Raw genomic sequence first — 24,436 nt, forward strand, 5'->3', positions numbered from 1 at the left:
CTCTCGGCCGCCCGCCCCTCGCCTCGTCCAAGATGGAGGGCGCTCGGCCGGCGCCGCTGGCCCTCCGGCTGTTCCTGCTCGCCGCGCTGCCGGCCGCCGGCTGGTGGGCGACGGGCGCCCCGGAGTCGCCGCAGCCGCCATCCCGAGCCCCTCAGGTAGGGGCAGGGCGGGCGCGGCCAGGAGGCGTCGCTTGGACCCTCCGGGAGGCCGGGAGGCACGGGCGACGGCGGCTCCGCGCTCAGGCTCCCCCAAGGAGGAGTTGGGGAGACGCACACGGAAGTGAGGGGCGGGCAGCCTGACACCGGCGGGCTGGAGTGCGGAGGACGGAAGGCGCCCGAGGCGGGGGCTGTGGGGTGTCCCTAGATAAGCCAGGGCCGCAGCACTTGGAGGTTCTCGGGGCGGTCACCGCTCAGCGCTGACCAAAGGGGTGGCACCGTCGAAGTGCCCGCTCGCCTTGACCTGGGGCGTTGGTCATGGCGCCAGGCTAGGGGCAGAGCCAGGCACCGGGGCAGGCGGTGGCCGTGTGTCCAGGCCACCCGTGTCGACTGGGGGCTCCCCGGGACTTGGGTTGGCGACGGGAAAGTTTGGGTATGTGGTTTCTGGAGCACGAGGGAGACTCCGCAGACCCCTCGCTCTCCCTGTTTCAGGTCTGCCAGGGCGGCCCAGGAAGCCGCTGTTGGGAACCATATGTGTGATCATGCAAGAGGGCCCTGTTACATCTGGCTCCAATCACCAAGTCACCAAATAACAATGAACTAATTCTAATGTTCCAGAGACTTGGACATTGTTTTGCTCCTTTACCAGCTTTGAAGATGTGTTTGGGTCTGACCATAGAATCGTGTAGATACTACACTTGATCTTAGCCAAAAGGCCGAGAAGCAGAATTGTGTAGAAACTGAGCTGCTACCCCCACTTTAATGCAGACTTTCTGAGGCCCCAGCGTCTGCCCTCGCGTTGTAGTTTCTTTATCTTATTCCCCTTGATAGTGACAAGTTAGCTGCTTCCCAAAGATTAAAGCACAGAGTTAAGGGCACAGGAAAGAGCAGGACCAGCGGATTGCCACAGAATCCACTGAGCCCTTGTGCACGTAGCGCTGCCAGACTCCACCCTGAGAGCTTGAGGCCAGCCTGAAGGGATGTCCCATCTGCCTATAGACCCTGGATACACTGGAGACCACTTCACCACTGTAAGAGAAATCTACTGGCCTGCTTTCACTGACCAGAGGAAGGTCAGGGTCACTTTTGAGTCCTCAGGGGATCCTTCCACACTCACCCCATAAGTTAATCACACACTGAGAGCCACTTTATAAACTCACTGCCATCGCCCACCCAATGGAGTTCAAGAATTAAGCGATAGCTGCCCGATTCCTTGCTCTGCACTTGGCAAAAGTTAGACGACTCCTTTTGTTGAGGACCCCAGTTTCATTGCGGGCCTTGCTGTGTGTCGGATGAGCCGACCCAGGCTTTGTGTGTGTGTGTGTGTGTGTGTGTGTGTGTGTGTGTGTGTTGTAAGATTTATTTTATGTGGAAGGCAGGGTGACATAGATACTTTCTGTCTGGCCGGTTCACTCTCACCATGGCCAGGACAGCCAAAAACTCTGTCCTGGTGGTCTCTGTGATCATGGGCCATCCTCTGCGCTTCCCCAGGCTCTTGAGCAGGGAGCTGGGTCTGAAGTGGAGTGACTAGGACTCAAACCCACAGCCTGATAATCTGCTGGTGATCTCACTTGCTGGGCTGCCACACCAGAACCTGCTGTGGGTATTCTGGAACAGTTTGAGGATAGGTTGTTTTTGGTTTGTTTTTGTTTTGTTTTTTTTTTTTTTTGAAAGGCAGAGCTATAGAGAGAGAACTAGAGACAGAGACAGACTGATCTTTCTTTCACTGGTTCACTTCCCCAGAGGCCTGCATTGGATGGAGCTGCGGCTGCCCAAAGCTTAAGCTTCCAGGGATACCAGGGCCCAAGACCTCAGGCCATTAGCAGGGAGCTGGATCAGAAGTGGAGCAGCCAGGATGCAAACTGTCACCCATATGGGATGCCAATTACACAGGCAGAGAGTTAACATATTATACCCCAGTGCTGCCCCAGAAGGATGGATGATTCCATTCTGTTAGGTCCCTTTAGGTCTTAATTTCACTTTTGAGAAGTTTAAACTCAAAATTATCTGCATTGATTGCATGCTGAGTAGCAAGAAGGAGATTCTCATTACTTGGAATGTATATATACAAAGCTAAAGCCATTTAAGCTAAGTGTTCTCCCAATGTTTTATCATGATGAATTTGGAAGTTTATAGTGCGCTTCTGTATCCACTTTAGTAGCACCATGGACAGTGGTGGTCACCATCCCTGCTGTTTCCATTACAGTAGGCACTAAATGACTGGGGGCTGAGTGCGAATGTGAGCAGGGAGTGATGTTTTTATTTCATTTCAACTAAGTTTAGCTGCATGTGATTAGTTGGTGTCATGGTTGAACATTGTAGACCTCGATGGTCATGAGCATCTGATTCTACATGCTTTTATCATTTATCTTTTCAGCTGGCCCTGGGTTATAAATTGTTTAAAAAAAAATTGAAGTCCAGAAAATTCTTTCCCTCTCCTCTGTACAATGGCTTAAATTATTTTGAATTGTACACATTTTAACATACGTTAGATTGCAAATTTCCTATTCAAGTGCTGGTTCAGGTCCCAGCCACATTTGCCTGCTGATGCTCCTGAGAAGGCCACGAGAAATGGCCCAAGTCTTTGGGTTCCTGCCTCTCATGTGGGAGACCACAGTGGAGTGCCCTGCTCCTGGCTTTGAGCTGCTTGTTTGCATTTGGGAAATGAATCAGTAGATGGAGGATCTCTTTCTGTCTCTTTCTTTTTGTTTTTCTGCCTTTTAAATAAAAAAATCTTTTTTTTAAAAAAAAAGCTTAATTTATTTTCATTTTGTCGAAAGCAGAGAGCTAGCTCTTCTCTCTGCTAGTTCACTCTCCAGATGTCTGCCATAGCCAGGACTGGCCCAATCCAAGCCAGGGGCCTGTAATGTCAAGTAATCTGTAATCTCTAATGTCAAGAGCCATTAAAGACTGGAAGGCCCTCCAACAAAGATCATTCAGAAGGCCACAACAGAATTTAGTTAAACTTGGCTCAATGGAACATACAGTTGTCTTCTGAAAGGCCTGTATTTTACTAGTCAAGTATGTAAGCGCACTAAATCATGAGCAATATATTGTATGTTTCTTGATGAGAGACAAAAACTTAAAAAAAAAAGAAGTCTTAGAACAATAGCGTCGGGTACTTTTTCTAAACTGTTGGAACAGTAACCTACATGAAACACATTCTCTGATTTGGAAAGAGGAAGTTTGGGCAGGATTGAGACACAGGACCATACTGCTGCAACCTGCTGGCTGATTGAGGTTGACATGCTTTGGAGGTACTGTTGATTCTCAGTTAAACTTCCTCTAGATGAGGGTGGGCCTGGAGGATGCTCAGCCTGTTCTGAGCAGTAACTAGATGAGAAGCTTCTAGATTCCTGAGGGGGCGCTGGGGGGAATGGTCTAGAATCAGCTGCCACGTGTCACGTGGGCCTGATACAGTCTTCCTCCTATTCCCCAAGTTATTCCTGGCTTCAGCTCAACCTCATGAAAGCTTGTCAGTCTCATTCTCCAGTGGGAGAATGGAAGTGACATAGTCATGTGTGACATAAGGACAGGGAGGTGTTTGGAGACATGCATCCTGAGGTAGTTTCATTGTTGCCCTTGTTCCTCACAGAGGGTACTCAGACACACTGAGTGCTGTGCCTTCACAAGGCCCTCGGATGTGGTGGGACCGCTGCAGGTGTGGGGGCCATCGTTAGCAAAGTGCCGTTATATGTTTGTGTTAGGGCTACTCACAATGCCAAGAAATATGCTGGTGTATTATTTTTGATGCTTATGAATAATTTTCCTATTTTAAAAGTTAATACAGCTGCAGGAAAAAAAAAGTATTTAAAAGGAATTTTGTAATTGTAGGTTAACAATGTGAAAAACCGAGGGAGAATTACACGTGACAAATTGTGGTTCCTGTGATGAATACTTAAAATAGTGCTATCTTCTGTAGAGAAAGCATGTCCTCAGTAAACTGAAATCTGCAGGCAGACTGCTTTTGATCTGCCTGGAGAGACAGTAGAACCGCCCTGCAGATACTTACCCCTGAGAGCAGGGTAGAGTAGCTTTATTTATGAAAGCAAAATATTGGGAAAAAGTCCTCTGCTCATGAGTGGTGCCATGATGAATCAACTGGTGATTGTAAGATGGGTGTTACACAGCACCGTCAAACAAGGGGCTACAGCTACATGTATGAACAAGTGCAGGGAAAGAAGTTCCAGAAGAATGCCTAACATGCTATTTGCACAAAGCTCAGAAACCAATAAGACTAAGCAGTATGTTGTCTACAGAGAGAGGCAGAGGTAGTCAAGGTAGAAAGGAGAACAGGAAGTGATTAACACGGAAGTCACTAAGGATTCCTTCCAGTGAGTGGGAGAACGTGTCAGCGTGTCATGATGGGACTCCTGGCTGAGAGATACATGATGACTCATCTTTTAAGCACTATATTTGCGTCTATTATATGCTCACATATATATGGAAATGGAAAAAGCATATAAATTACAAAAGTTCGAAATTGTGACTAGGACTTAGTAAAAGCCACAAAAATGAAACTGATGGTCTTCAACATCTTCCTTCCAGTACGAGGTCATTGAAGGAAAATAGGACTGCACCAGTCCCACTTCGTGCAATGCATACCTGTTCAATTTATATGCTGTTTGTTTTGCAGGACAGTATCAGAGTTAACGTAACTACCTTGAAAGATGATGGCGAGGTATCTAATGCACAGGTTCGTGTCCTTTGGATTATGCCTTTAGGATATCACTCGGGTGTGTTGTAAAACTCATTTTATGCTTACCTACTGTGCTTCTTGGGACTCTGTGACTGAGAGGCCTGAAGCAGATTAGTTTATGAGGAACCATTTAGGTGGCTCACAGTTCTGCAGCTTCCAGGGCATGGTGTGGATGTCAGCCCTGTTTTGATGAAGGCCTCCTGGCAGGTGGCACCGTGGTGGTAGAAAGGCAGAAGCTGGCTGTCACAGAGCCAGAGGGAGAGAGAGAGACATCCCACAGTTCCTTCTAAGGATATTCCCTCGGTGACTTAGGGAGGTTTTGCCTCCTAAGACCCCCTGCACCTGTCACCACCATGTGAGGCCAGGTCTTCCTAACACCTTACACCTAACACCATAGGGACAAGCCACATCCATGCCGTAGCACCTGCATGTTGGATGTGGGTATATAATGTGTTTTTGACATGAAATTTGTTATTTGTAAATCATTGAAATTAATGTGTATGCTACTTTATTTTAAGGTTGTTCTTAACATAACCTATGAGGCTGGACAGGTATATGTAAATGACTTACCTGTAAATAGTGGTGTAACCCGAATAAGCTGTCAGACTTTGATAGGTGAGTACACTAAATTATTTCCAATAGTTCTGTTTATAATAACACTAAATTAGTAAAACATTTTCTAGGTGTTATGAAAATGCATAAATATCATTACTATAGTTCATAATGCTAACATGTTTAAAATTCTATTCTTTATATTAGCAATTGATGGAGTATTTACTGTTTTTCTGTCATGAAATTGGTATTGATGGCAGGTTGATATCAATATAAAATAGTGTGTGAAAGTGGGAGGGAGAGAGCCAAGATTGTGGAGGAGAACTTACCTTGATAGCAGAAAAAAACGAGAAAATGAATTGCCTGTGATTCTACATTTTTTAGCTTCTTCTACCCTTATGTTAGTAAAACTTTTTTAGCCTTTTAAAATTTTGAGTTGTTGTGGCAGGCACTCTTTGGGCTGCCTTTCTGTTGTACTGGAAAGCCTGGGTTCCAGTCCCACCTTGGTTGTCACTTTCAACTTTCTTTGGATCCCCAGCTGGCTGGGATGGCTGGGTCCCTGGCACCCACACAGAAGGCCTGGTTGACTTCTGGTCACCTGGCTTCTGCCTGGCTCAGCCTGTGCTGTTACAGATGTTTGGGGAGTGAACCAGTGGGTGAAAGATCTTGCTGTTTTTCTGTCTGCTCATCTCTCTGCCTTTCAAATCTAAACAAGAATAAATAAAAATTTTTAAATTATTTTTGAGTTGTTTGAAGAGAAGCAGATGTTACTTTGTAACAGTCCATATTATTTGAGTCAAAGAACCAAAATGTGAAATAGAATAGGATTGTTTTTATTGTTACTATATGCATTTAAGGGAATAAATTTTTTCCCCAAGAACTTCTGTGCTTGATTTATTCTGTATTCCAACTTTTGTTGAGTTCAAATGTTTCCTGCTCGTTTGCTTTGCTGTTTCTTTGTCCGATGGGTGCTGTAGAAGTATTCTGTTGCTTTTCCAAATGTTTGTTATTGGCAGCCCTGTATTCTGTATAATTTCAGTCCTTTGAATTTAAACTTGACTTATGGCTTAGTGTGGCAATTTAAAGTACACTTAGAAACTAAATTATGTTATTTTGATATTATGTTATATGGGTGCCAGATGACATTTTTAATCACACCCAATTAGAAGTTTTTGTTTGCTTGCTTGCTGTGTTAATTACTAAATGGTATGTTAACATCTGTGCAATTGTCCTTTCTCCTTTTAGTTTTGGGATTTTTGTTTGTTTCTCGTGTTTTGACAGTATTACTAAAATGCACACATATTCATAACTATTGAGTCTTTCTGGCAGATTGGTCCGCTTATCATTATGATATGTCACTCTAATTGCTAGTGATGTTCTTACCTTAAAATTGGTCTTACCTGTATCATTTTAGCTTTGGTGGGACAGGAAGGGAGGTGGATTGGTGTGAGGGTATCTATTTTCATTTTCTTTCAGATTTTCTACAGCCTTGTTCTTAAGATAAACCTGTCTTAAGCAGTTACACATTTAATGTGTGTGTGTGTGTTTAAGATTCATTCATGTGTTTATTTGAAAGGCAAGGTTACTGAGAGAAAGAAGGAAAGAGAGAGATTTTTCATCTACTGGTTCTCTCCCCAAATGACCAGAACAGCCTGGGGTGGGTCTGGCCAAAACCAGGAGCCTCATCTGGGCCTCTCACATGGCTACAGCAGCCGAAGCACTTGAGATATCCTTCATTGCCTTGTCAGGTGCATCAGAAGGGAGCTGGATCAGAAGTGGAGCAGGGCCTGGCATGACAGTGTAGCAGCTAATGTCCTTGCCTTGACATGCCGGGATCCCATATGGGCACTGGTTCTAATCCCAGCAGCCCCGCTCCCAATCCAGCTCCCTGCTTGTGTCTTGGGAAAGCAGTTGAGGATGGCCCAAGGCCTTGGGACCCTGCACCTGCATGGGAGACCTGGAGGAGGATCTGGGTTCCTGGATTTGGATTGGTTCAGTTCCAGCCATTGTGATCAGTTGGGTAGTGAATCATCAGATGGAAGATAATTCTGTCTCCTCCTCTCTGTATATATCTGATTCTGCAATGAAAATAAATAAATCTTTAAAAAAACATGCAGTGTCACAGTGACAGCCCTATTACTTTTTAATTCAGTGTTTAATTTTGTGATTTTCAACTTGGATTTTATTAATTAGTGATATATTTGAATGTAAGCTTCCTGTCTTCATTATTTTCTATTTGTCCCACATATTCTGTGTTTTTTCCCACCTCGTTTTTTGGTACCTTCTGCGTTATCTTTTTTTTTTTGTTTTGTAGCTCCCCTGGTCTTCTTAGTTTTATATTATTGTCCTGTCCTTTTAGTGTTTACCCTTGATATCAGTAAAGGAGTGGGTTTTGTTTGTTTGCTTTGCCCTGTTTTTAGTGGTTGGTTTATTGGAGAGGCAGAATGACATAGGGAGAGGATAGAGAGAGAGAGGTGTTGCTTCTGTGGTTCAGTTCCCCAAATGCTTACGGTAGCCAGGTCTGGGCACTCCCGAAGCCCAAAGCAAAGAATTCCATGCAGTTCTCCCACACAGGTGGCCAGGGCCCAGATACTTGAACCTCGTGCTGCACTCCCAAGAGAATCAGCAGGAAGCCAGATCAAAAGAGGAGTCGCCAGGACTTATTCTGGCTCTCTCATGTGGAATGCAGGCATCCCAAGCAGCATTTTAACCCACTGTACCCTAACACCTGCCCCAAATTAGTACCTCTAACACTTTCCAAACATTCTAAGAACCTTAGGGCAATTATAGTTCATTTATTCCGTTTTGCCTTGGTATTATCTTTTCATGCATTCTTGAGCCTGTGGAATGTAACTGTCCTTAGTGTTTTGTGTAGTCCAATATTTCTTTGTTCACTTTCATGTTACTCTCTCAGGGGCTCTTCTTTCCTTCCTGAGTGTCTCTGTTCCCCTCTGGGACCGTTATAGTTTACCTATGTAATTCTCTTTAATATTTAAAATGTTCTTTTTTTTTTTTTAGTGCTTTGAGTCTAAATATGCTACAAGTGAATTATGTGAACTCTTGTTTGAAAGCATGTTTACCTTTATTTTAGAAGGATATTTTTGCTGGACATAGGTTAGCACTTTTATAAGTATGTTGTGGGAACCAGTGGTGTGGCATAGTGGGCTAAGAATCCTGTCTGAGCGCCAGTTTCAATCCAATTCCCGTTAATGTCCCCAGGAAAGCCATGGAAAATGGCCCATGTTCTGCAGTCTACATGGGAGATGTGAATGGAGTTCCAGGCTCCTGGCATTGACCTGGTCCAGCCCTGGCCACTGTGGCCATTTGGGGAGTAAATCAACCAGTGAAAGAGTTCTCTGTCTCTCTTTGCCTTTCAAATAATTAAAAAAATTTTTTTTTTTTAAGTAGGTTCTTGTTTTGAGGGACAAACAAGATGCGTGCTTCCCTTTGCTGGCTCCCTGCCCAGCTACCCGTAATGGCCCAGGCTGGCCCAGGCTGCAGCTGGAAACCGAGAACATAATCTAGGTCTCCCGTGTGAGTGACAGGAGCCGTCGCTGCTCCCTGGGTGTGCATCAGCAGGAAGCTGGAGTTGGGAGCTGGAGGCGAGGGCTGAACCTGGGCACTCTGTGATGGGATGTGCGGATCTTGAGCAGCAGACCAAATGCCCTCATCCCCTGGGTTAGTAACGGAACTTATTTTATCCTCAGCCGGTGTAGGACTGCAGGTGCTTTGTTTAGCTTTGCTGCCTCCTAGTCATTTCTTTCCGTTCTGGCTTTCAGCTTCCCTAGCTATTCAGCTTGAGAATTGGCAAATGGCTTGCAGGGAAAGAGTAGCATAGACTAGTTTTTGGAAAGTTTTATTTTTATTTTTGTCTATTTGAAAGTCCCAGTGATGGAGAAGGTGAGAGCCAGGAGCCTGGAACTCCATCCGGGTTCCCCAAGTGCGGCAGGGCCCACGTATTTGGGCCATCTTCTGCTGATGTGCCAGGTGTGTAGGCAGGGAGATGGGTTCGAAGCAGAGCAGCCAGAGCTTGAACTGGTGCTCTGATATAGGACTTAATCTCAAGTGGTGACAGCCTGTGGCTTCCCAGTGCCAGGCCCCAGCTTTTGCTGCTATATTCACCTCAGTGTGCTGCTGTGCTGGTCCTCTAGATGCTGGCTGGATTTTTAGCTCTTTGCTGTGTCCACACAGAAGTGAACATTTATTTGATTTTAAATTTTGAATTTTATGGTACATTTCTGTAGAGTCTGGGATTTCCCCCTCCCCTTCCACCCTCGACTGATTTTCCCCATATTGTTACAATAGTATAGTCCTTCGTGCAGAGTTTTAATTCCATCAGTTTGTTAAGTGTGCCCCTACATTGCTGGTACAGTGTCAGACAGTCTCCCATCCCATTGTCTAGATATGCAACAGCTTCATTGGGAGTCCATCTTTGATTTGGAAGGAGGGACGCCTGTTGCATTGTGTCTTCACATCTGGATACGGTAGTCTCTATTACTGCATCACTGTACATTCCAGTTTGCACAATGGTTTCCTTATAATAGAGAGAAATATGGTATTTCTGTTTTGTGGCCTGACATATTTCACTGAGCATTGTGGTCTCTAGTTGGGACCATCTAGTTGCAAATGGTGTAATTTCATTCTTTTTAATGGCTAGTAATATTCCATGGAGTAGACATACCACAGTTTCTTTAACCACTCCTCTTTGGATGGGCATCTAGATTGTTTTCACATCTTTACTATTATAGATTGTGTTGCTCTGAATATAAGATTACAGATCCCCTTGTCATATGCAGTTTTCATTTTCTTTGGGTATATTCCTAGGAGCAGATAGCTGGGTCGTACGGCAGGTTTATTTGCAATTTTCTAAGCACTCGCCATACTGATTTCCCTAGGTTGTACTCCCACCAGCAGTGGAGGAGGGTACCTTTCTCCTCACATCCATGCCAGCAGGTATTGTTAGTAGAGTTCTCAATGTAGGCTGAAGTGAACGTTTCTTTTTAAAATAATTTATCTGGGGCCAGTGCTTTGGTGCAGTGGGTAAAGCCGCCAGCTACTGTACCAGCTACTGCCAGCTACTAGCACATGGGTCCGATCCACTTCCCTGCTGATGTACCTGGGAAAGCAGAGGCGGATGGCCCAAGTCATTCAGCAGTGGCTGAACCCAGTGAACACAGTGCTGACCCCCTTTGACATCTTTTGTACCGTTTCTCGGTGTAAGGGTTGTGACAACCAGGGAAAGCAGTGCTAGCAATGATTGAAACAGTGATGTCCTTGATGTTGTAATCTCTAGGTATTTGCTATGGAATGTAATGCAGCCAGTCTATTTATCATAGCCTTTCCATTCATCCTGTTGCTGCCTTGAATTTCTGTGATAGCATGTCTTCAAATCTTTTTTTTTTTTAAGATTTATTTTATTTTTATTGGAAAGGCAGATACAAAGAGAGGAGCAAAGAGAGAGAGGAAGATCTTCTGTCTGTTGATTCACTCCCCAAGTGGCTGTAACTGCCTGAGCTGAGCCAATCTGAAGCCAGGAGCCAGGAGCTTCTCCCAGGTCTCCCATGCGGGTGCAGGGTCCCAAGGCATTGTACAGTCCTGGGCTGCTTTCCCAGGCCACAAGCAGGGAGCTGGATGGGAAGCGGGGCTGCTGGGATTAGAACTGGTGCTCTTATTGGATTCAGGCACGTGTGAGGACTTTAGCCACTAGACTGCTGTACCTGGCTCTTCAAATCTCTTTTAAAATTTCTTTTTTGGTTGACATATGGTTGCTGCTAACAATTTAAACCAATATTCAGTGGCCCAAAATAATATTGGGTATTTCACAGTTTTGTAGGTCAAAAATCTGACTTGGATGTTACGGTGCAGCCTGTTACATGGTGCTGCTCGGGCTGCACACCAGAGCGGAAGCCCTGGCTGCTTCACTAGTGAGCCCGCCAGTGTGCCTGGAAGGGAGGCAGCGGATCATAGCCAAGTATTTGGATTTTGCCCTACCAACCCTGAGGCCGTGCTGGAGTTCCTGACTCCTGGCTTCAGCCTGGTCTAGTTCTGGCTGTTGTGAGCGTCTGGGGAGTCGCCCAAGAGATGGGCGATCTCTCTCTGCCACTCTGCCTTCAGCGTTAATAAATACAGACAGAAACCTTTGAGAACCGAGCTGGGGCCTTGATCTCTTACAGGCTGTTGCAGCAGGACTCCGCTGGACAATGCCCCCGCTCTTTCCCATGGTTGTGGGCAGCAGTGGGGTCCTGGTGAAAGGCATGTGCAGGCCTCCCTCGGTGCCTCACAGAGCTCTCTCTGGCCGCTGGAGCGCCTGGCAGGCTGACGGCCGGCTCCCTCAGGGAGGGCAGTCAGTCCTGTGCCATTTTCTCACGGAGGTGCCATCGCCTCAGCCTGCTTGGAAACGGCTGTGCAGGTGCAGCCTACATTGGGCGGGGCCTGAAGGCAGGAATTTCTGACTACTGCATTCATGACAGCTGAATGTGAGAAAGTTTATTTTAGTTTAGCATCAGCTCTCCAGTGGGGGGCGCTAGGTCGCCAGGGTGAAGAGTGAGCTCTTGGGTGTTTGCATGGCGGCTCTTCACCGAAGCTGTGCTGTGCAGTGGTGACTGGAGCCTGTTGTGCTGGAAGGGCGTGCAGCTGGACCTCCTTCACAGTCAGGAGCTCCGGGCGTGGAGGGGTGAGCATCCTAGAGAGAGAGGAGCCGGAAGCCCAGGTGAGGCCCTCCCTAGAGCGGGGCTTCCCTCACGCTGGCAGAGGCCTGGGGAGGCCACTGCAGGTGTTAGAGGTGGGAAGGATCCCAGTGCGGTTAATCGGACCTTGTTGTGTGAGTGACTTGAAGCTAACTGCTGCGTTATTGTGTGGTAAATGAACTAGCTGCTGGGATGGTTCAGACAGAAGGAATAGCCCTGTGAAGGCGCCTAGTCCCGCTAGGGAGCTCTGGTTCTGACATACATCTGCTTCCGTTTGGGCAGCTAATACTCATTACTTGAGAGTCAGAAGCTCAACACCCTTTTTATGGCAGTTTTATTGGTGTATGTTGCCTTGTTTGTTTGTTTGTTCTTGTTTTCCTGTTGCCCTTTAACTAGACTAACCTTTGGCTCTGTAAACAGCTGTGACTACTCCACCGTAGCTCTGTTGGGGTGGGCGTGGAGGTTTCCCTCCCTGAGAGAACCATGCCCAATGGCTAGTCCTCCTGCCCCTTCACCCACACCCAGGGAGTAAAAGCAGCTTTCTCTCACCCTCTTCCCCATTCCCAACCTTCCCAACAGTAACAAATCACACACTGGGAGAAAAGTCAGTGTCTTTATAGCTTGGGCCCTTGCATCCCCAGATGTTATGGGCGGATGACTGTGCTTACTTTGCTAAACACTGACTTTGTGTTCGGGCAGCAGAGGTTGGGGATGGAGAAAGGGGAATAAATTGGTTTGCAACTGTCTTATTCCATGTAAATGTTATCAGAGCAATCGAATTTACTGTCAGATTTAGTAACAGTTTTTGTTCAGAGCTTTTACTACTTCTTTTTTTAAACAGTGAAAAATGAAAGTCTGGGAAATTTGGAGGAGAAAGAGTATTTTGGAATGGTCGGTGTGAGGGTTTTAGTCCATGAGTGGCCAAAGGCATCTGGCTCCAGTTTGCAACTACTCATCGTCCAAGAAGAGGTGGTGGAGCTTGATGGAAGGCAGGTAGGATGCGCGCTTGGTAACTGGGGCCTGGAAGGATTTAAGCCGGTGCTAGGTAATATGTTCAGTGAACCTATGTGATGGATATTATATGTTTGGTGATTTGATTTATTTCTGGCTTGGCTAATAAAAATTGCCCATATGTTGCCCATATCTAAACATTTAGAATTTTTGTTCACTTACATTAACATTTGGAGTAGGTTCATATTTTAGAACTTGCTCATATCCCTACATGTGTGTGAAAATATTATGAGCGTCACTCAGCTTGGCCCGGGGCTGTGCTGCCAGTTCCTCCGAGTCTCTGCGCACGAATGAAGTGAAGCAGGGTAAACTTGAGCAAGTGCGTGCCAGAGCAGATCTGAGCGAAGCCCCAAACTGGTGCTGGGGGGCTAGTCAGAGGGGGAAAGTCAACCTGTAAAATCCTACGTGGCTGTGCCGTTACTTGAAGAATAATGAACTTTACTTTTTTTAGGCTCAGCAGAAGGAAGTGACCGAAGTTGACATCTTAGTGAGGAACCAGAGGATGCTGAGACAGGCCCGCTCCAGCCTCCGCTTGGAGGAGAGCATGCTGCATGCTCTGTCTCGGGACAGCGACACGCTGTTCACCCTCCCCGGCCTCTCCAGGAAGGGCAAGTAACGACCACTACAGATTTAAGGGAATTAAACTTTCAGTTGGTAGCTCTACATAGTCCTTAACTTCATAACTTATGCGCTCTTGGTAAAAGTGGTCTGGTCTTCTTCCTCGCAGCAGGTATGTTTGGAAATAAGCTTCTTTTGAAAATGCCTGATGTGTCCGTTTCAGGACTCTGGAAATCCATCCTGAGCCCTAGAATGTGCAATGATGTCCATTCACAATCCCTTCCTACTCTGTGCGCTCAGCACAGAATATGTAATGAGAATATCGTAGAGGAAGGACTGCCCACATTCCCACTGTGCAGTAGGACCTTTTATTTGACACAGACTTTTTTTTTCATAAGACTTTTTAAGCTGTTCACAGTTGATGTGACAAAATTCACAACTGTTGTACCCCCTCCTAACTGCTTTCGTTGATGCCTCCTGGCATTTAAAGCAGTGAATAATCTAACTATGTTAGTGGTTTTTATCCCATGGTCAAGTATGCGCTCTTAGGATCCCAAGTGGAACTGGTCGTGCAGTCCCAGGGCTGGGGAGGGACACCGTCAGGACCCTTGCATTTGGGTGGCTTTGCTCTTCTTCCTCAGGAGAAGGTGTTAATCCGCTGCAGACCACCAGCCAGTACCTCACCGGGAACGTGGAGACCACCGTCGAAGGAGAGGCCCTGCCTGGCAAACTACCTGAAACGCCCCTCCGGGCGGAGCCTCCATCTTCCTATAAGGTGAACCAAGTATTTAGTGCTAATTCTTGTTGTTTTAAGGTTTGCTTATTTTTATTGATTTTAAAAGCAGAGCATTGGTGAAACTGTCTTGTATACATGTAACATCTTAGCACTGAGAGATTCTTGAATGTTAATATTTTCAACAATGCTTGTACATTGTTACTTGTATTACTAAGTATGTTACTAAATCAGTGATTTGATTAGTTACTAGAAAGAGGGGGGAATGAAGAACCTAAGTGTTTTCTGCCTTTTGTGATTCTGCCTTAATGGCTTGGCTGGGGGCTGTGTGAACCTCAGGCCTGACAGTCTAAGTGATGCCCAGCAGGACACCTGGCAGGTCATGCAGGCAGAGCGTTCCTCAGGAAGGAGGTACCTGGTGTTAGATAAGATTCACCACCCTATAGCGCATCGATTTGTGCTTTTTAAAAGTTGCTTGTTTCAAATCCACCAATAGAAGCCTGCTAAATCATGACTGTATAATTAATAGCCTGAAATGTATAAGAAGTGGGGGGCTTGGGCTTCCCTCTTCTGGCTCACGCTTCTTTTTGCTGGGCTGCGGGAGGTGGCTGGGATAAACCACCTTTATGCCTTTAAAAAAAAAAGGCAGAGCAACAGAAAGATATCTCTCTCTCACACACACACACACACACACACACACACACACACACGTACACACAGACACATCTACCACCTGCTGGTTCATTCCTTAAATGCCTCTTACAGCCATGGCTGGATTAGACTGGAGTGGGCACTGGAGCTCCCTCTGAGGCTCCCACATGGGTGGCATAAGCTACTGATGTTTGAATTTTCTCATGTCCTTCCAGCTGCTACAAACAGAGAAACAGTTGATGTGGATCCATTTGGGTTAAAGCAGACTGGCCTAAGTCTCCTCATGTATTAGCAGTTACTGTTAGTTATTTAAAAAGGGTTAGAGTTCTAGTTCTTAGGATATTATGATATTTTACGCGCAGCTAATTCCTACAACCTGGTTCTTTACCGTGAGCTGAAAACACCAGACGCAACGAGGCATCTTAGGTTTATTCCAGTGGGGCAGGAACGGGGGAAGTGGAAGGGGGGGAGGAAGGCTGGAAGGAGGAGAGAGAGAGCAAAGAAGAGAGAGAGAGCCGCACCTGGGGGCCTTTTTGTCTGCCAGGTGTGAGGGGTGGGGATTGGGAGGGATTGAGGGCAAGCCCCAGGAGATTGACAACTGCAGGTGAATGCCTGGGGATGATTGGTGAGTGGGCAGGATTGGGGAAGGGCTGGAAGATTGGGGGGTGGGATTCTCAGGTGGAATGCCAGGTTACATCTGATAATGGATGGCTAGACTGGTGTGAATTTCATGAGCTGTGAGGAAGAAGGAATGGCACCAGGTCCAGGGTGGGGTATTCGAACAACTCCTTACAGTAACCTTCACATGATTGTAGTTAGACAACGGTATGAATATTCTAACAGATGCTAGCATTTCTAGGCTTGTATTGTTGGAACACAAGTTTTAGAATAAGATACCACAACGTGTTAGTCCACAAGCGGGAAGGGTTCTTGTCGGTGCTTGGTGGCACTTGTGTGTTTAGCCTGGACTCTTTGCAGGTGATGTGTCAATGGATGGAAGACTTCCGGAGAGCGCTGTGCAGTTTCTGGAGCAGCGTGCTCCCACTGTTCTTTATGCTTCTCAACGTCATGCTGGTTGGAGTTATCGGAGCGGCCGTGGTGATAACCATTCTAAAGGTGCTTTGCCCCGTGTTTGATGACAAGTAAGTGTCTCTCCTGTTTCCAAAATGGCAACATTCTCAAGGATTAGAAAGTGGGTGGTTTGTACTGTGTTGAAATTTGGGGAGTGAACTGATAGATCTCTCTCCCACACCCCTCTTTTTTTTTTCTTTCCACTCTTTTCTCTGCCTTTTAAATAAGTAAGTTTTCAACAGGATTTGCAGTGTGCTTTATCTGCGGTGTTGTACTGTGGATGCTTTTTTTTTTTTTATTAATGAAGATAAAGTCAGTACAGAACTAGAAATTGCAGTCAGGTGAAAGTGTCTCTTCTGCTCTCACTTCTTAGTGTCCATCATTTGACACTGAAAGCTGCTGGACATCTTTTCTTTCACGTCCACGTGTTGATCTCAGTGTGTGCTACATAACTGCAATTATTTATCAACCTGGACTCTTTTTTTAAAACTACATTTATTTCATTTTATGACACAGTCATAGGCTCTGGGATTCCCCCAAGCCCTCCCCCACATTGAATTCCTCCACATTGTTACAGTAGTACCGATCAGAACCAGTCATGATTAACCTGGACTCTTTTTAAAGATTGTTTAAAAGGCAGAGTGACAGAGTGATCTTCCACAAGTTCCTTCAAATGCCTACAGCAGTCACAGCCAAGCCAGGGGAAAGCCAGGAGCCGAGAGCACTCTGCTGGGGCTCCCATATGGTGTGTGGAGGGGTGCCCAAACACTTGGACCACCATTGGCTACTCCCAGGATGCATTCACAGGAGGCTAGATCTGAAGCAGAACACTCAGAGGCGTCCCATGAGATGAGATGTGGGAATACCAGCTGGAGGCTGAGCCAGCTGTGCCACCACACCTGCCCTTGCACAAGCCTCCTCACTGTCCTGCAGCTTGCTTTCACTTAAGACAGACATACCCAAGCTTGCTTGCTTTGTTTTATTTTTTAAGATATATTTATCTTTATTGAAAAGTCAGATACACAGAGAGAAGGAGAAACAGAGAAGGTCATCCATCTGCTGGTTCACTCCCCAAGTGGGCACAACAGCTGGAGATGAGCCAATCCAAAGCCAGGAGCCCAGAGCCAGGAGCCTCTTCCGGGTCTCCCACACGGGTGCAGGGTCGCAAATCTTTGGGCCGTCCTCTATTGCTTTCCCAGGCCACAAGCAAGGAGCTGGATGGGAAGCGGGGCTGCCAGGATTAGAACCATAGTTTTGCCAGTGTCTGCTGGGAGCTAACATCAGATCACACGCCTCAGGCCTGTGCTGCTGCATAACTGGCTATACATTGGGGTTCCCAGAGCCCCTCTTGTAGTTTGATTTGCTAGGACAGCTCACAGAATTTGAGAAATGATTTACTGTTCATTAGAAAGGATACTAACATTATTGCAAGGCATAAAAGATGAGCAGCTGGACAGGAAAGATGTGCAGGGTGAGGTATGGTGTGTCGGAGGGCCAGCAACTTTAGGCTCTTCCTCTTAGCACCCATAACCCCCCCTCCCCTGTAAACCCTTCTGCATTGGGCCTGCCTGACCAGGTCATTGCCCTCCTCCGATGATGAGCTCAGTATTCAGTCTCCCCGTGCGCTCCCTACCACTCCTGGAAAGTGGGGTGGGGAGGCTGTGCATCCCGGAGCTCTCATCAAAGCAGATTCCCCGGCAGCCCACCTCTTTTTCTGAGCCTGTCTGGGAGCCCTGAGCCAGTTGTTGGCTTAACACCATGAAAATGCAAGGATCCTAGGAGCTGTGTGCTGAAACTCATCTTACAGATCACAGTTCAGCCTGTTGCATGGAATGCAGATGGCATAATACCATCATTCCTGTATAGACATTAGGCAATTTCCGATTTTGTTTTGTTTCTCGTAAGGCCCAAGTGTGCATGCTTGTCTGTCTGTCCCTTTACACATGTGGGTGTGTAGGTGTGTTACTACACGCAGGATGACTGGGTCAGGGGTATGTGCATCCTCCTGCCCCTCAGACCTGGTGACAGTATTTCCTGTTTCTGCTGCTGCTGTGTACAAAAATACAATCTTATTTTGTATTCTATCTTATCTTTGCAGTTTAAGTCTACTAGGTTTGTGGTAACTGGCTGTGCATTTCCTCTTTGGATTTATGGATCTATTGCCTTTATCCGTTTTCTGATTCTATTGCCTTTTTAAAAAAATTATTTTTATTGGAAAGCCAAATTTACAGAAAGGCGAGACAGAGAGAAGGACCTTCCATCTGCTGGTTCACTCCCCACGTGGCCACAATGGCTGGAACTGAGCTGATCCAGGAGTTTCCTCCTGACCTTCCTCATGGGTGCAGGGTCCCGAGGCTTTGGGCTGTCCTCTACTGTTTTCCCAGGCCACAAGCAGGAAGCTGGATAGGAAGCAGGGCTGCTGGGATTAGAACTAGTGCCCATATGGGATCCCGGTGTGTTCAAGGTGAGGACATTAGCCGCTACTAGGCTGTTGTGCCCGGCCCTGTATATATGTTTTATCCCACACTACCATTTTATTCTTTGCTTTTGATTTTGGTATTATATATCTTATAAAAGCTTCACATTTGGGGTTTAAGCAATTAAAGTTATTCCTTATTCAGTACTAGGGTCTATATTTGGCCTAAGTAGGGCCATCTTATTACTTAAGTGCTTTAAAGAAAAAGATTTATTTTTATTTGAAAGACAGTGTTATAGAGTGAAAAGGAGTGAAAGGTTATCATCTTCCATCTGCTGGTTCACTCCCCAAATGGCTGCCAACAATCAGAGCTGGACTGCTCTGAAGCCAGAGGCCAGGAGCCTTCACTCCGTCTTCCAAGCCATCTTCTGGGCAATCTTCTGTTGCCCTCCCAGGGGCACCAGCAGGAAGCTGGATTGGAAGTGGGGACTCAAGATTGGTGCCATGTGGGATGCTGGTATCACAGGTGAAGGGCTAGCCTTCTACATCACAGTGCCTTTCGCTTCAGTGTTTTGTTTTGTTTTTATTTATTTATTTATTTTTATTATGTTTTATTGGAAAGGCAGATATACAGAGAGGAGAGACAGAGAGGAAGATTTTCCATCCGATGATTCACTCCCCAAGTGAGCGCAACGGTCGATGCTATGCCGATCCGAAGCCAGGAGCCTCTTCCGGGTCTCCCACGCGGGTGCAGGGTCCCAAAGCTTTGGGCCGTCCTCGGCTGCTTTCCCAGGCCACAAGCAGGGAGCTGGAAGGGAAGCGGGGCTGCCGGGATTAGAACCAGCGCCCATATGGGATCCCGGGTGTGCAAGGCGAGGACCTTAACCACTGCGCCACCGCGCTGGGCCCCAGTGTTTTGTTTTTGTTTAAGATTTGATTTTTATCCCAGACTCAGAAAGACAGAGAGATATCTTCAGTCCTCTGGCTCATTTCCCAAATGCCACAGTGGTCAGAGCTGAGCTAATCTGAACCTAGGAGCCAGGAGCTTCATCCAGGTCTCCCACGTGTTTGCAGGGTCCCAAGGACTCGAGTCATCCTCTGCTGCCTTCCCAAGCCATACGCAGGGAGCTGAATAAAAGGTAGAGCAGCTGGTACTCGTGCTTCTATGGGATGTCAGCGCCGTAGGTGAAGCTTAGCCTGCTATACCACAGCGCCAGCCACCCCCCGCTGCAGGTGGCTTTAAAAAAAGTTATTTGAGAGACAGATGTATGAGCAGAGTCTCTGTATGCTGGCCCACCCCCTAAATACCCACAGTGGATGGGGCTGAGCCAGGCTGTCCCGTGTGGGAGTCAGAGCCCCATCACTGGGACCGTCCCCCTTGCCTCTGAGTCTGTAGTGGCAGTAGGCCAGGGCAGGAGCCAGAGCCTCCTTGTCCTTCTGATGTGGAACCTGGGCATCTTAACAGCCAGGCTAAATTGTCTGCTGCATAGCCATTTTCTTAAAACTTAGCTGTCTATCCTTTCATGTACAGTTCCTTAAAATTCTGATTTTGGGCCTGGCAGCGTGGCCTAGTGGCTAAAGTCCTCGCCTTGAACACGCCAGGATCCCATATTTTCTTTTTTTTTTTTAATTTATTTTTTTTAAAGATTTATTTTTATTATTATTTTTTTGAAAGGCAGATATACAGAGAGGAGAGACAGAGAGGAAGATCTTCCGTCCGATGATTCACTCCCCAAGTGAGCGCAACGGGCCTATACTATGCCGATCCAAAGCCAGGAGCCTCTTCCGGGTCTCCCACAGGGTGCAGGTTCCCAAAGCTTTGGGCCGTCCTCGACTGCTTTCCCAGGCCACAGGCAGGGAGCTGGAAGGGAAGCGGGGCTGCTGGGATTAGAACCGGCGCCCATATGGGATCCCGGGCGTGCAAGGCGAGGACCTTTAACCACTTGCGCCACCGTGCCGGGCCCAGGATCCCATATTTTCGATGGTTCTAATCCCGGCAGCTCTACTTCCCATCCAGCTCCCTGCTTGTGGCCTGGGAAAGCAGTCAAGCATGGCCCAAAGCTTTGGGACCCTGTACTCGCGTGGGAGACCCGGAAGAGGCTCCTGGATCCTGGCTTCGGATTGGCATAGCATCGGCCGTTGCAGTTGCTTGGGGAATGAATCATCGGATGGAAGATCTTCCTCTCTTTCTCTCCTCCTCTCTGTATATCTGACTTTCCAATAAAATAAATATATCTTAAAAAAAATAAATAAAATTCTGATTTTGTTTTCTAAACAGAGGTCATTGTTCCATTGATGAACTGTATGGCCTTGCAGTGACACTTTGTTATAAATTCTCATATACCTTAATCTCTTTTTCTGTTCCATTAATGTATTTGTTCTTGTGCCAGAAACAGTTTTAATTACTGTAGTTTTTTGTTTTTTAATGATTTATTTGAGAGGCTGGTACCATGACGTAGTAGGTTAAGGCCCTACCTGTGGTGCGTGCATCCCATGTGGATATGGGTTTGTGTCCTCATGTTCCGCTTCCCATCCAGCTCCCTGCTTGTGGCCTGGGAAAGCAGCAGAGGATAGCCCAAGGCCTTGGGACCCTGTACCCACCTGGGAGACCAGAAGAAACTTCTGGCTCTTGACTCCAGATTAGGTCAGCTCCAGCCATTGTGAGTGGGAAGTGAATCAGCAGATGGAAGTTCTCCCTCTCTATGTGAAAATATGCCTTTCAAATAAAAATAAATCTAAATATATATACATTTGAAAGGTAGAATTAGAGAGGGAGCGACCCAGAGATCTTCAATTCACTCTGCAAAGAGCCAGACAGCCCTGGCTGAGCCTGGTGTGAACAGGAGCCAGGAGCCCCATCCAGGTCTCCCACATGGGTGGAGGGCCACAAAGACCTGGAGTATCTTCTGCTTTTCCAGGCATATTAGCAAGGAGCTGGATTGGAAGTAGGGAAGCTAGGACCTGAAACCAGTACTCACATGGGATGCTGGTAGGCAGTGTCTTAACCCACAACACCCACTATGTTTTAATGAGACATTTTTTAGAAGATTTATTATTTATTTATTTAATTGGAAAGTCAGATATACAGAGAAGAGGAGAGACAGAGAGGAAGATCTTCCGTCCGATGATTCAACTCACTCCCCAAGTGACCACAATGGCCGGTGCTGCGCCGATCCAAAGCCAGGATCCAGGAACTTCCTCCAGGTCTCCCACATGGGTGGAGTCCCAAGGCTTTGGGCTGTCCTCAACTGCTTTCCCAGGCCACAAGCAGGGAGCTGGATGGGAAGTGGAGCTGCCGAGATTAGAATTGGCACCCATATGGTATCCAGGCACGTTCAAGGCGAGGACTTTAGCTGCTAGGTCACAGCGCTGGGCCCTAATGAGACTTTAAAAAAAATTTTTTTTTATAATATTTTTATTTTGACAATCTTTACATAGTTAATTTGGGCAAAAAGGTTCAAGGGCTACAGGAAAGTGGGTAAGACTATTATTTCCAAATTGTTTCCTTCATATATCTGAGGTAGAGGGGGATATTGAGGGAGAAGCCCCACCCGGTTTCCCACTCACCCCAAGTCCCGCATGTGGGGCATGCTCCGAGATGCTCGTTGAAGTGGTTTCAATAGGTCACCAGTTTTGAAATTGCTGCCAATCTTGCCTCTCCAAACACGATGAGGTTGTTGAAAAATCCATTGATTGACACTGTCCATCATAGCGTCTCTATTTGCCTGTTATTTTGTTGCCAACCTATAGCTGAGGTGGTTGATTAACTTGTTCCATCTTCTGTCCCTTCATGGTTAGAGTTCTGAGTCTGGCATTTCAGTTGGGGAGATCACCAAAGAAACTTCGTGTGAGGTGTTCCCAGGCCAGATACTCTAATGAGACTTTTGATAGGTGCTTAAAACAATCTTCTCTTCTGTCTCCCCATTATTCTTTTTTCTTTTAAAAAAATTTGACAATCTGCAGTTTTTCTCCTGTAAATTTTATAATCAACTTGTTTTGGTGTCTAAACAACTTGAGCTGATGCCTTGACAAAGATAATACTATTTTTAAAATGTGTCTTGGGTGCAGTTCAGGCCTTATCAGGTGTATTTCCTTTTCTTTCGTTCAATATTTACTTGTGTCAAAGGCAGAGTCAGCAGGTCTTCCATCTTCTGGTTCACTGCTCATTGCCGGCAACATCCAGAGCTGGGTCAGGACAAAGCCAGGAGTCTGCACTCAGTCTGGGTCTCCCTTGTATGTGTTGAGGTCCAGCTATGTTGGAAAAGCCATATTGTGCTTTTCCAAGCACATCAGCAAGGAGCAGCCAGGATTCAAACCAGTGCCTAAGATGCTGTAGTTGCAGTTAGTGTCTTACACCACTGGACCGCACTGGCCCCTCTAATCAGATTTTTACTGACAGAAAAAAAGTTATGCTACCTAAAGATTTAAGATCGTGTTTCAGTCCTAGTTTTTGGAAGTACCTTGGGCTTTTGCCCCACCTGCAGAGATGCAACGACTTCACTCTGTCTTGGAGATCTGTGCTCACTCCGTTCCTTGTTTTCCTATAGTATCAACTGAATACACTTCCTCTACGCCTTTCTAGTCGCTCAGATTCAAGTAAACTTGGGGTTTAGTTTGTACAAATGAATGAAAACACCCAACCTTACGTGTATATTTAATTCTGACCTTAAGGTAGCCCTGTCTTTCTACCAAGCTATTAAGTGGAAGAAATACTTAATTTTTATAGTAAATAATGATTTTTTTCTTTCAGAGGAATTCTTCAGTTGGATCAAGTGGATATTATACCTGTGACAGTTGTCAGCTTGTATCCAGATGGACCTGAGAAAAAAGCAGAAAACCTTGAAGACAAAGCATGTCCTGAAGCCATCATTGCAGATCATGGACTCTGAATTAGTCTGTTGATTCAAAAATTCCCACTTGGATATAATTTTCATTAAAAATTAAGAATCAGTTTATACATAGAGAACTTGCTAAACTCCTGCCCTCCTTAATGGTGCCAAGCTAAAATGTCACCCGATTTTATGAAAGCATAGTTATTTAGCCGCATTGTTGAGAGAATCTGAACAAAGTGGAAGAGAACACACATGAGGACACTTTGAGATGACCAAGGAGAAAAAGCCGAGACAGAATGCCAGCGTGCCAGTGGTGTGCCACGTGCCTTTGCTCAGAAGACGGCCTCCACTTGTTTAGTGTAATATATGACTTTATGAAAAAGCACTTTACCAAATTCTAATTTAAAAGCTCAAAAACGTAACCTTTTTTTATTCAATATGATGTGCCTTTGTATTCATTGCACTCTAAAAATCATCAAACTATATCATGCCATGGTTGTATCCTGTACCCAGAATACTTACCTCTGCAGCACCAGGATTTGAAAGAAATGACACGTTCTCACTCTATAAAATAAACTTTTTTGGGGTGGGGTGGGAAGTACATCTATTTTGGTCCAAATTTACATAGAAACTAATGAGAGTTACCCATGGGAACTGCTTGCACACAGGGGCAAGGAAAGCTCTGTGGGACGCAAGCCTGAAACCAGGCTGTGATCAGAGTCCATCGGCGTCATGCAGCTAGGATGCGTCTTTGTTGTTAAGGTTTGGTGGGTACTTTATCTGGTGGCCTAGGACGTTCACCTTTATTTCTTTACAAATGTTTTGATTGCAGGCCCTGGCATGGTAGCCTAGTGGCTAAGGTCCTCACCTTGCACATACCAGGATCTCATATGGGCGCTGATTCTATCCCAGCTGCCCAACTTCCCTTCCAGCTCCCTGCTTGTGGCCTGGGAAATCAGTGGAGGACGGCCCTAAGCCTTGGGACCTGACACCCACGTGGGTGACCCTGATGAAGTTCCTGGCTTCGGATCTGTTCAGCTCTGGCTGTTGTGGCCACTTGGGGAATGAGCCA

At 46.3% G+C, this 24,436-nt stretch overlaps 1 protein-coding gene across 2 annotated transcripts; it reads left to right on the plus strand.

Moving 5' to 3' along the window:
• Window positions 1-23,956, plus strand: GINM1 (glycoprotein integral membrane 1). Of its 2 annotated transcripts, none has more exons than XM_040965224.1 (8): window positions 1-155; window positions 4,792-4,851; window positions 5,373-5,469; window positions 12,934-13,085; window positions 13,555-13,711; window positions 14,303-14,436; window positions 16,024-16,187; window positions 23,283-23,956. In XM_040965224.1, the coding sequence occupies exons 1-8, from the start codon at window positions 33-35 to the stop codon at window positions 23,419-23,421; spliced, it is 1,026 nt and encodes a 341-aa protein (XP_040821158.1). In that variant the 5' UTR covers window positions 1-32; the 3' UTR covers window positions 23,422-23,956. The 2 variants fall into 2 exon arrangements, with proteins under 2 accessions (XP_040821158.1, XP_040821159.1); XM_040965225.1 differs by having other exon boundaries at window positions 14,306-14,436.
• The last annotated feature ends 480 nt before the right edge of the window (window positions 23,957-24,436 follow it).

This window comes from Ochotona curzoniae, unplaced genomic scaffold, assembly GCF_017591425.1.
Source record: "Ochotona curzoniae isolate NIBS_2020 unplaced genomic scaffold, NIBS_Ocur_1.0 scaffold_3890, whole genome shotgun sequence".
Classification (NCBI taxonomy): domain Eukaryota; kingdom Metazoa; phylum Chordata; class Mammalia; order Lagomorpha; family Ochotonidae; genus Ochotona; species Ochotona curzoniae.